The sequence below is a fragment of the Protopterus annectens genome, chromosome 14.part0, assembly GCF_019279795.1.
Source record: "Protopterus annectens isolate FY-2018-M chromosome 14.part0, PAN1.0, whole genome shotgun sequence".
In the NCBI taxonomy this organism is placed as follows: Eukaryota; Metazoa; Chordata; order Ceratodontiformes; family Protopteridae; genus Protopterus; species Protopterus annectens.
In genome coordinates this window covers 660,919,357-660,932,367 of record NC_056748.1, presented here as the reverse complement: position 1 = coordinate 660,932,367, position 13,011 = coordinate 660,919,357, and the positions used below count along the sequence as shown (strand labels likewise).

General features: G+C 38.4%; 1 protein-coding gene across 1 annotated transcript in view; it reads left to right on the top strand.

Annotated features, from left to right (window-relative positions):
* The first annotated feature begins 10,729 nt into the window (after nt 1-10,729).
* FAS (Fas cell surface death receptor) overlaps nt 10,730-13,011 on the top strand; it is a 228,610-nt gene continuing 226,328 nt past the window's right edge. The window contains exon 1 of the mRNA XM_044055606.1: nt 10,730-11,018. Within this exon, the coding sequence (XP_043911541.1) occupies nt 10,983-11,018 (36 nt within the window). The 5' untranslated portion in view covers nt 10,730-10,982. The remainder of the gene's footprint in view (nt 11,019-13,011) is intronic.

Here is a 13,011-nt window from a genome sequence, read left to right as displayed (position 1 = left end):
TAGCACAAGAAATCTGGACAAAGCCAAAAGTAATGTGGAGATATAGGCCCAAAACTAGAGACATATTTTAAATATTGGTCTTATAAACTTAGAAAGTTGATAGAAAAAAAAAAGTTTTTGTATTACCATGCATTTTCTGAAGAATATGAAGGCTGGAACTCTGTCATTATTTAGTGAATTCAATCCTCACTGATTTGCCAGAAGACCACAGATTTTATGAGAAGCAGACCAAAAATACAAGGCAAAACTCTGGACATTTGAGAGGTATGGGGAAGCCCCTTAGTTATCAGTGTTACTGAAAAAACAAACAAAAGTGTCCCACCCACATCTCTTGACTGCAGCTCTGCCTTCTTAATAGGCATCTGATCCACTTTGATGTGTGCCATCTCTTCTCTGTCATTGTTTCAAAAGTACAGCCAGTGACAGAAAGACTTCCTGGAGCTTGTCAGAGTCAAAACAAGCCAGCAGAGGGCAAGCCTACAGTAGCATAGTACCTCATAGTACTGAAAAGGTTCAGTGATGTAGCTAGGGAGGGGCGAGAGGGGAAATGACCCCAGGTTCAAAGGTCGAGGATGAGATCAGCTGATCCCAGTCTCTTTTTTAATGCAGTACTGGCTTTTAAAAGCTGGTATTGCATTTGCAGTCAAACCTGAGCACTGTAGCACTGTGTGTGTGGTCCAGTTTGGTAATTATTTTTTAAACTAAAATCTGAGCACTGTAGTACTCTGTGTAGGCAGGGTATAAACTATAGCAACTGTTTGCTACATTTGTAGCAAACAGTTTGCAAAGTTTTTTTTTTTTTTTTTTAATTAAAACATGAGCGTTGTAGCACTCCGTGTAGGCAGGGTTTAAACTGTAGCAATGGTTTGCTACATTTGCAGTAAGCAATTTGCTACAGTTTAAAAAGAAGACATTATTATGATTATTATTATTATTATTATTTTTTTAATAAATAAGTTGAAGGAGGGTTAGGGGCAGGGCACAGAAACAGGACCTGAATGGCTGGGGTGGGGGTGTGTGTCATGTATTTGCCCACCTGGTCAGTGGGCCAGTAGAAGGAATGCCAGTATTTTTTCCTGCTTTTTAATGGAAGAGCTGGGAGTGGAGTGCTTGTTCATAGCATGCCTAGGGCACTGGTTCAATTAGCTATGCTTTTGAACTGATTTGCAACAACATGCACATATAACTAATTATGCAGTGAATTTGGTGTGCTAGACTGTGCTTGTGTGAGAGTGAGTATATGTGTGTGTGCTTGCGAGCAAGCTTTCAGCAGAAGGCAAATCTCTGCCTTTCAGCTGTCCTTGATTTTGCAGAACACCTGATTTTTAGCTCATATTTTTCCAGCCATCATAAAATGTTTGGTTTTCTGATAATTCATGAGGATTACAGTCAATAATGCCAATTATTAGTGTTTCATAACTCTCATTCTCAGTAAAGACTACATTCAGTCAGTAATGCCAAATATCAGTTCCATAGTTCTAATTGCTCAGAAAATGTATTGCTTGCGTTATGCAACACCTGTTCTGTTAACTTTTTAAGTGAATTACAGTTGTCTGCCTCATCTGTCTAAAATGATTTTGCCACATATTTTGCCATCTCTTGTAAAATGTTTGATTTTCTGGTAAATAACTGAGTATTATAGACAGTCAATAATGTTAGTCATTAGAATTTTATAGTTCTTATTGTTCAGAAAATGCATGCAATGCAGCATCTGTTGTTCTGTTAACATTTTAAATGAATTAGTTGTCCAACACAGCAGAGAATTAAGGCTCTGCACTGCTAATGAACTGCTTCTTGTATTCAAAAGTACTGGCCTTGGTTCCTTCCATCTCTGTTTGCCTACAGTGCAACTTTGAGTAAGTCCATTAACCAGACAATGCTTCTAAGTCACCCCTGAAAAGGGACAATTTAACCAGAGGGTTAACCTGAAAAAATATATATAAAATTAAAAAAGAAATAAAAATGAAAAAATGTCCCTTGTTGGGGTCTTTGTCTTTCCGATATTTTTGCCTTTGACTCACTTCTTGACCAAAGACGGTGGCCTTTGGGGCTATTCTTTCCAAATATTTTGGCTTTCTGGCAGATTGTTGCAGATTATAACCAATAAATAATTACAAGCATGTGAGTTTTGAACTTTGTATTATTTAGAAAATGTTTCCTAATGCAAAGCTTGTCATTCTAGCAACTAATTATATGATAGAAATATTTAAACTCTGTTCCTGATTATGAGTCTTTGCCCGTCTGTATTTCTTGAGCTAAGAAGTTAAAAAGGCAGAGGGTTATTATAATGAACTGCACTGCATTTTTCTAACAGCAATGAGCTGATACATTTCTGGGCCATTATTTGTGTGTTTATTCATTTGCTTCATCTCAACCAGATATCTGAGGTGTACAGACATATAAGTGGATGTAATTAATGGTGTGTGTGTGTGTGTGTGTGTGTGTGTGTGTGTGTGTGTGTGTGTGTGTGTGTGTGTGTGTGTGTGTGTGTATGTATGTGTGTGTGAGAGAGAGAGAGGGAGGGTACATTCAGAGGGCATAGTTCTCTACTGTTCCTGATTTAACCTCATATTTGTGAACAGTTCCTCATAATTTTTTTTAATTTTCTTGCATAGTGCTATGGATTGCAGCCACTAAGTAATGACAAACATGAATTTCAGACATTATATCATTCATAAAATGCAATCATTGGTTTCCTTGTTTTGTTGACTGTTGACAGTGTGCTTACTATTTGGTTGTAAGTAAACTATGCAATATAACCTCTTAGCTTAATGTTAATATTTTAACTCTGAATACGTTTTAGTTTTTTTTTTTCTAGGCATATGGGTGTGAAATGCATTGTGTTGGTCTGCAGAAGTGTTTGGCAGATGAGTAAGGTTAAGAGCTCTTAGTGATCTGCTTCATGTAGTGCATGGTTTGATTGCTTCAGTCTTTATCTGCTATGTGAATCTGACCATGTCATTTTACCAGAAAGTGCTCTTGGTCTGCCACTGAAAAGAGACCTTGACATACATTTAGTGAGCAATCACGTGCTATTAAATACATGCACTACACATTGTATTTGAATATGCTATTTGGCTATGAATCCCAACACATCTGTTGTGGTTTAATAGCTTGCCAGATGCACTTTCAGTGATGTGAGTGTCAAGGGAAGAAAAGTTTGTTGTTGCCTATGCTAAATCTGTTTTCAGTGTTAGTTTTTTCTTTTCTTTGGTAAATGACAATCAATGTTTTTTACTTTAAAATTTGAAACAAAGGGTTTAAATTAAATTCAGATATCTGTTATCATTGTAAAAGTAAAGAAGAAAATAGCACACAGACTAACTTGAAAGGTGTTCTGTGATTTGCTTGAGACTGCCATGTATTAGGATATTGGTATTGCTGGGGGACCTTGTCCATCACTCTAACTAGGGCACAGTTTTACCATGATCCAGTTCTGTATGTAATGGTCTGTCGCTGGTGGTCAGTTTTAGTGGGTTGCAGTTTTTGTTTGCGTGTGGGTGAGGGTTGCAGTTTGACTTTATTTTACTGGGCCCCCATACTTACTGGTGGATATGATCCCATTGTGAATAATTTGCATGTGCTTCAGTCTTATAGATGTCACTGTTGGTAATACTTTTCCCACAGATACCCATGTCTGTAATTACATTAGGGACATGTTTTTTGTAGCACTGAGTACTGCTTCCATGTAAGATGCTTTCATAGGTTGTCCATAGGCATGCCACCCCACACATAAACTTTGATATTTTTGTGCATAAGAGTACCATGTCCCCATCTCATCATACACACTTGCATACACAATCAAGAAAATGGAACCATTGGTATTACACAGATATCTGCACATCCTATCACAGAGCCAAGTGATAATGCAGATAGGTGGGAGTTTCTGACAAGCCACAGAAAACTATTTAATGCTTTATTACATTGCATACTGCTCTGATAGGTCATATGTTATATACACCCAACAGTAATGTTTGTCTCTATCAGTGTTTGTTATTTTATTTATCTCCACTTATGTTTTTATTTTTCACAGCATCTGTCATGGCAATACCTCACAAGAAGTCCATCTGACTCCAGGCCTGCCTCCCCTTTAGGTGCAGCAGGGGGCAGCCAGGTTGTCTTACCTGTTGTCTCGGGCATTCAGTCATCAGAGAGAAATGCTTATTCCCTCCAGTGGCACTGTCCAGGGTTGTGCAATTTGTAACACAGAGGAAGCCGATGGTGGTGGTAGGGGAGTTGGTGGAAATTTTACTGGAAGCCCGCACAGGCTGTCTAGAGAGGTTCCTTGTGCATCTTACAATCACACTACTACCTGGCACTGTCTCAGGTGGGTTCCAGTGAGGACAGTTTTCATGATGCTGACTGAGCTCTCCCCGGGCCTAGCCAGGCAGTATGGTGGAAGGAATATTTTACCCATCCTCTCTCTTATCCTGGTGTTACCCTTCTTGTATGTCACCTCTCTTTCCCCTTTTTGTTGTCTAGCCCTCCCTATCATTAATGTCCTCCCTTTATCTGTATTTGTATAATTCCACTGTCATTCCCCCAAGACTGTTATCACTTCCTCTATAAGTCTTTGTCCGTGTTTTAAGTTTCTCTGCACACTCATACTTTCAAATGTCCCCCTCTTTCCTTCCCTTGTCTTACTCTTGGATCCTTTCCCTCATTCCTTCTCCAAAAATATATAAGCAAGTAAATGCATAAAAAATGGGATACAGCCCCTGGAAAAAGAATTGCACCCTTCCCCTCCTCCCCATTCCCATTCTTTCTTCACCTGTTTCCTTGTGTATGTACCTTTTTTCTACCCTCCCAGACACCTGATTCCACCACTTTTAAAGGACAAAAAGATAGAGATGAACATTTCTGTAAGACCTTTAATGTGGCTTGCAAGCTTCCTCATAGCATCACTATGTAGTGTAGGTGCATACCTTCTGCTTGATCTCCTGTTCACTTCACATCACATCATTCCTAGCTGCAGTTGCAGGAATCTCTCTCTTTCTATTGGACCTGCCATAGTTTGTACAGGTTTAGGTCATGAAAATCCACCTAGTTTATTAATAAATGGCTTCAAACTACATCACACTAAAACACATACCCACAGGAGCCTCACCACAATTGTCCAATTGCCATAGACATGTTTCTGAATTCCAGGAAAAATTAGGTTTTGTTTGCCTGTACTCTTTCAAGTTGATTTTATTTATTTATGTTTTCTTTCTTTTGCTTGGAACTAGATGAAAACTTGTTCACCTTTTATTCTGGCTGTGAATTCTGCATATTTATCTTATATTTGCATTACCTACTGGTTACTGCTTGACTATTTGTCATTTGACTGTGTTGCATTTTGAGGTACATTGTTTTGCATCGTCTGTCGGCTGTACTCAGTGGCATATCGCTTACTCAGAGGTGATCTCTGCCTGACTTACAAAGCCATGTCCAACTCAGAATTGATGGACATGCTCCACCTAAAGAAATCCAAGTTACTATGATCCATGTGCTCTAGTGAGCTAAACCTCACCACAACAATAAATAGGACATGCTGGAGGGATAGATTCCTGTCACAGAAGACTCCCCATGCTTTGGAACAAAATTCCAAACTACATTAGGCAGAGCCCCTCACTAAGACTGTTCAAGAGAAACCTTGGCAAGTAGATGGGTAACAGAAAATACACTCCTGGGATCACTTCATTTGCTCTGCTTGACAGGGGATCAGTTAATTAATCAATGGGGCGGCGAAAGCCGACACACTCTGGCTAGGCTTATAAATGCCCTTGGGCAGATAGCCTAGTACCTACCTATGAACCTATGTAGTATTGCTGTCTGCTCATTGTTGTGATTGCCTCATGGCCTGAAGGGAATAGCTAAAAAGGGTCCTGTACTATGCCACCCACCTAGTCAACAAACAGTAATTAAATAAATACATAAATATTACTTTCTCATTGGTTATCACAACTGTAGTAGATCTTAGTAATGGCATCTGTCTGGGTACTATTTTAGTGCTTAAGGTGTTAATCTTCTCCATCCTGCTAAATACAGTCTCTGATGGATTCAGGTGCCATCATGAAAGTCATTATAGTACGAGATAATATTAATGAATGAAAAAATATGCTTGCATTCCTTTTCCTTTCCTGCAACATATTCTCTTTCAGTAATGCTCATATCTGCATTTTCTTCCAGTTATCACATTTGTGATTAATTCTCAGTCTTTCCATTACTGTCATCCAAAAAAATAAACATTTTATTTTCCTCTCAAGTAGTTTCTTTTCTTTACGGTAAGCAGTGAGGTGCCTAATTTTTCTGTTAGTCTTTTTCTATTAGTCCATGTTAGACTAAATATCAGAAGAGCAAATCTGAAAACTTACTGCTCCATATTTCCAAGGAATAGAGAAAGTAAGTAACATTAGCATTGTGTACAGATGTTGCATATTTTGGGATTGCCTTTTAGGTCAACGTTCATCATCCTTCAGGTTCAGGCTGTTCTTTTTAACTTTATTCATCAGAGCTTGAGTTAAGACAATTTATTTTTGTGCATGTATGTTGGGATGATGGGTGGCACAGTGGTGCAGCGATTAACATTGTTGCCTCACAGCAAGAGGTTCCCCGATTCGATTCTCAGCTGGGGTGCCTTCTGTGTGGAGTTTGCATGTTCTCCCTGTGTTCACGTGGGTTTCCTCCGGGTACTCCGGTTTCCTCCCACATTCCAAAGACATGCATCTGGAGCATTTCTCCCCGGGTCTTCGCTGAAAACAGGCTCTCTGGAACCTAGTCGGACTTTCCTGGTCAACAAATGTTAAATAAATAAAAAATAAATAAATAAGTAAGTGATAGTTATTTAACCATATGCCTAAAAACTTGGTTTTCATAGTTTTAGCTATTTTCTTCTTTTCCAAGCTGCCTGCTTAGGTGTTAATAACAAAAATGTGGAGAGTTGAGAGGTATGCTTCCAGGTCTTTTCAGACACACTCAGAGCTGGATCATGGCCAAATGGGGCCTAAGGCAGGGAAATGGATCAGGTGACCCCCCCCCCCCCCCCCCATCTCAGTCAAGTCATCCTAATGCTGATGTTTCTGGGCTTGCTGTGCTGTTACGTCTCCTGCAAGGTCCTAATGCTGCTGCTGTGTGGTGATGGAAGTTGACGTGTTGTGTCCTCTGAAAGGAAATAATGCTGGTGGTGAGTTGGGTTTTACTTTTTTTATTTAGTTTTTTTAGTGAAGACAGGGCCCTCAGCCAACATGGGAACAAGGCAACTGCCTAAGTCACCTAGTGCTGGATTCAGCTTGCAGGTCTGGGATGATTTCAGTGTTATGATTATGTACCATCAAGTTGTACCCACTGTTCTCAGAGCTTGCTGGGCTACTAAAGTTAATTTAGTATTGCCTGTGAGTAGTATTGCCTGTGAGTAAATGGAATGTCAGTCACGGAGTAGGAACTGGCTGGGCTTTTAAAGCCAGGTCACTGTCATCTTGAGAGACATCATAAAGAGCTTAGGTAAAAGGAGAAGAGGAGGAAGGCTGAAAGATTATGCAGACCATTTAAGCAAGTGAGACAGATTCATTGCACAGTGAGAATTTTTTTTTTGTGTTACAGGACAGAGTAGTGCAAGAGAAAAGAAATGCTTTTTTTTCCCCTTCCTCTATGAAGAACACATGGATTAGCAAGTAGAAACAGCAAACAACATTTTGCTTTTAAGTAGGCATATATGTGGGAAAGGGGAGGCAGAATAGTTCTAGGTCCATTATCTAATGGCTGTGCCAACTTTAACCCAAGATTAGGAACTGATAACAGACAGACCAGGTCAATGTAAAGCGAAGACATAGTTAATCATATGGTATATGAAATGTTATAAACTTGTAAGTTTAGTGCAGTAATTTTACAGTCTTGTTAATATTTCCACAAGCAGTAGGTATTATTACTTCTGTACAAGTAATTTAAAAAGAATATAGCAAATAACAGTATTAATGGTAGAATAACTGAAGTGAAACTTTAACTATATTGCTTACTTTATAAAGTAAATGTAAGCAACCATCCTTTAAAGTTGGATAGACTCTCCTTACTATATACAATGCTATACTATACAATGTTTGATTTAAAAAAAGTGTGTTCATTTTTATTTTTATTTTGTTAAAAAAAATGGCCACATCAAATTTTCTTGGTGCTGAAAACTCCTGCCATGGCATCAGGAAAGAATAAAAACCTATCATTCCTCATTACCTACTGTAAAGGCTGCTCTATTTCCCTGCTAAATGTATCTATAGCACTAGTGTCTAACTTCTTAGTGAGATTAGTTTTAAACTAGGTTCTACAAGTGGAACACCTTATACTGAAAATTAACACATATGAAGGTGTAGTAGTCAAAACCACAATGTAAGAAGCTGCTGCTGTAAAGACATTGTTTATTCTTACGAGAACGGTTTGCACATATCTGTAGATCACTGCTGCTCAGTACCTAATGTGGTATCATTTTGTGAGTGTGATTATATAGAAAAATAGGCAGTAGAGCTAAATAAAAATCAAACAGTATTCTATAATCTTCATTTGTTTTAAAAATAATTTTTAACTTTAACATTAAGAGTGTAACAGAAAGGAAATTAAAAGTAAAAAAAAAAGGTTTCAGAAAATGAGCAATACACTTTAAACTCAGGTGTTCTTGGTGTGCATAACAGCTTACAATACTCTGCTGGTAATAGTTCAATTCATCACACATTTTGACTAGGGAAATTGTGCTATCAAATGACCCCTGGGGGAAAAAGTAATTGGTTTTAATTTCTGAAATGATATTAAGAACAATAATGCAAATGGTTATGTATGAGATAGCAATTAATGTGGCAAAAATTGGCTATGTGTGAGATAGCAACCAATGTGGCAAAAATATCACTTCACCTCTTGGTAATAGGGCATTCTTTGAAGCAGGATGGCATACCACTCAACAGCTAATGTAAGGCATGCTGCTATGATTTTTGCTTTGAGATTTTGTATCGATTTTCCTTGAGTCTGTGATCTTTTTCAAAAAAGATGCATGTTTAAGGGTACTGTAACATGCTGAATTTGGAAAATCTATAATTGGCCTTTAAGTGTACTGCAATGTTTAATGTGTGAATATTCTTACAAAGCTGTAATCAGGAGATAACCTGTATTAGCTGGATAAGTGTCTTAAATGCCATTTAGTGTGGTGTAAATGGTAGTAAGCTGGATACCTAAAATCAAGAACTTAGTTCCTCAGGGGATTATCCAAAAGAGGATCTTGGAAGAGTGGAGTGAGGCAGCCCACTTGTGGTTAACCTATGCAGGAGTCTGCCTTATAGAAGCACCTCTTTATAGAAATTGAAACTTGGCCTGTGGGAGACTTTCTGCCTTTTTTTTTCTTTCTTTTTAAAGATAGCCTATGTCATATATGAGCTGTGTGGACTGAAAGTCTCCACTGAGTGATTGAAAGCGAGTGCACTGAGGATTGGAATTCCTGAAATGCATTTGCCGAAAAACACTTTAAATGTTTTTTACACCCCCCCCCCCTCACACCCTCTGATATGGGGAGGGGGGGGGCAAGCCTCACACCCCAGACTTATATATACCAACTTCACAGTTGCACAAACTCAAAGAAGAGGGACATTCCACCCAAAATACATAATTTTTGGCACAACTCAACAATAGTGATTTCCTATATAGCAACTCCACTCATTGATGGGTTGAACGGTTAACCTCAACAAACTGAAGCTCTAGCTTTCAGTCTTCATCCACCACTAGGTTAACCAGACTGGACTAAACACTGCTGGTGAGAAGTAACTAAATGTTTTCTGTTTTACTTAGGACTGGAAGCTAATAGGGTGTTTATTTTGTTTGGTTGGACTATTTAGTTACTGGATAAATGTGCTCGTCTCAAGTGTCTCCTTGTCGTACAATAGTAGAGAATACAGACAGTTAACTGGGCAGATACCAACCAATTTTCAGATTATTGCAGTAACTCTTCTGCCAAGTGGACACCATATTTTAGGCTACTAATTTATTATAGTGATATAATTGTTGTCATTGGGGACAGCAGGAAACTGTACCAGCCAAGGAGGAATTACTACAGAAAATTGTGGAATGGGGGGGGGGGGGGGTGCCAAAAGCATGTACAACTACAGGAATTGATGGCTGTGTTGTTGATGGGCTTAGCTGCTAACTCGAAGACTGAGCTGTTTTATGAAAAACTTAACCATTGAAGATGATGTGGAGTGCTGTTTAGCTGCACTACACCTTTAACAAAGAACTAGAACGGAGCAGACTGGGTAAAATCCAGTCATCCAAGCTGACATGGCAGACAGTCAAGGAACTACTTAAATAGACTATGACAAATATAAGGAAGAACTTTTGATCAGGGTTAGTAAAATTGGATTTTAATGTAGATAAACTGAGTGAATGTGCATGCAATCAGCTAGAACAGCTTGTAATAAAACAGCTTTAGGATGGACCATAGCTTTTAACCGCAACTACAATAATCAGGGACAAGTCCAAAATAATCTCGGTCTGTCAACTTAAAAAGTTGACAAACTAGGGGAATGTGAATTAACAATCATCTTCTTAAACATACGATGTTTATAAATCTAATCATTCACTACATTTTCTCCCAAAGCCACCACTGTTAGAAGTAATTAGGAGGGGCAGACAAAATTTCTTAGCCAAAAAAGGGGCAGTTTAGAGGTATGGGTGGGAAAAGGCAAAATTATGAGCCGAAGTCCTGGTTCGTCGGCATGTCATTTAGTGTACTATTACAAACCACTATTTGGTCTACCCTCACAACTTTTTTCCACAAAGCCTGGGGTTAGGGTTTGGCATACTGACTGAGGGGGTTGCATTCTCATTTATTGGTTATGGGACACGCAGGAAGAGTAATAATTTATTTCAGCTCATCACTTTAAAAGGCGGAGGCAAGAATCGAAAATGAAACTAGCGTTTCTTTGCCGTGGCTGACTCAAAACAAGTTTGGACATGTATGCCTCAAGTTCAAAGCAATGAAGACAACGACGAGTTGTGCTGTATTTACGATTGTAAGTCTGTTTTCTATCTTTCTTTTATTGTTTTAAATATGCATGAACCCGAGCATTAGTCAATATAGAATAAGATCTGAAAGAAAAGTACTTTCTTTATAGTCAAAATAAGACGGTATGCTAAAGACAGCTGTTTTCGTGGTAGAAAAATGACGACTAATTCTTCCTCTAGAATACTTCAGAATCCAAAAATATTCTGCCAGTGGTAATTTATAGGGTTGTACCCTGTGAGAATGTTAGCAGTTCGGTTGTTACGCCCTTTTTCCTGTTTAAACTTTTCAGTTTGGGCAGATACTTCTACAACGGAGGTAATCACCCTGAACCGTATATCATTTTATAGGGTTGCCACCATTTCAGATGCCCAAAGTGGGACATTTTTGTGGAAACGTGATTTTTGCAGACTAGCTCTACCAGCAGAATAAACAAAACTTTACTTTTTTGCTGAAATAAACGCTTATTGTAGCAGTTGGGCTGCTTCTGCTGTTCCTGTCATGTGTAGGTGTTTCTGATAGAAATAATTGATTTATGCAAGTATTAAGGGAAGCGTATTATTATTTTTTAAATCTCTTGAAAGTTGCCATTGTCATTTTTTCCCAGGACACAGCTGTGGGACTGTCATACGAAAAGAGACATGCGGCAACCTTACTTTGAAAATGGTTGTGAAATGTGAACTGCGCGATATTAGACTGCGCGTCTTGCGTCATGTCGTTATGCCCGTTGTGTAACGCCCCTTAAAGAAACACGATGGGAAAAAACAAAACTAATGAAGACCAAACCAGTATCGATGTACTAATAAATAAGGGAGTAGGTAGGCATATTTGGTATACTAAACGTTTCTTGGAGCATTTAACACTCAAAACACACAGAATGTTTTGAACTATGTCGCAACATGTTTCACGGCAATAGTGGCTGCTTCCCGAGTCAGAAATATGTTCCTTAATGTTTTTAAAATGTTACATGGTGTATTTTCTTTAACAGTCCAGGCTGTTTTCTGAACTGTTATCAATAAAATGTAAAAAAAAAAACATACTGTTGCTGTTTATGTAGTGTACTGCCAAGCATGTCTGTTATTCCAACTCCGCCTGCTGAACGTTCCTTTTTTTCCTGAGAGCAAATGCAGTCAAGTGACAGTTATAATGAAATTTGCCCATCACAGCTGTGTCATTATTCATTTGACTCATAGAAGACAGTATGTTGCTTAGTTTAAGAAACATGTAGCGTGACACTCAGCTTTCCTAGAAAAAAGACTGTTTTGAATCAGTGCTAACTGCACTTGCTGAGAAATGTGCACCATATAGAAAGACAAACACATACAAAGAGCAATCAACATTGTTACAGCACTACGGAAATGAATAATCACTTAAAGGGGCAATCCCAGGGATTTTTTGTTTTGATTCAGCCTTTGTTTACTTTTCAGGTTTGCATTTCTGAGCATGCTCACCTTTGGCTTAGGGGAGTGGGGGAAGAGCTGAGGAAGTTTCAAAGGTGTTAGCCAAATTCCATCTCAAATTGCAGTTGTACCGATAACAGCTCTGCCTGTGAACCATTCATTGGTTTAATCTGTGCATTTTATGCACTGAGAAAAGTGGCCTTTCAGACATTTTATGCCTGATGCTGCTGCTACTACTCTACAAAGCACATCAGTAATGCAAGGCTTTTAAAACATTAGTAAACAGAGTTTTTTGTTTCTTTCATTTCATATTTTATTCTGTGGTGACTTTGAATCATGGCCAACTACAGCAATTTCATGACATTGCTTCTACCTGTAGAAAGAATCTGAGTGAGGCAAACAGTAGTGGAAACCATATTTCTCTTTATTTCATTTCATGTTTTATTGCATTCTGATTTTTTAATACTAGCCTGGCGTAGTAACTTTCTGACCTGCTAGTAATTCTATATAAAGCAAGTGTGTGTGACAGAAGGTTGGAGCATTAGTAAACGTCCTTCTGTTCCTTTTTCAGCTTCTAGTTTGATATGTGCTGATTTCTGAATA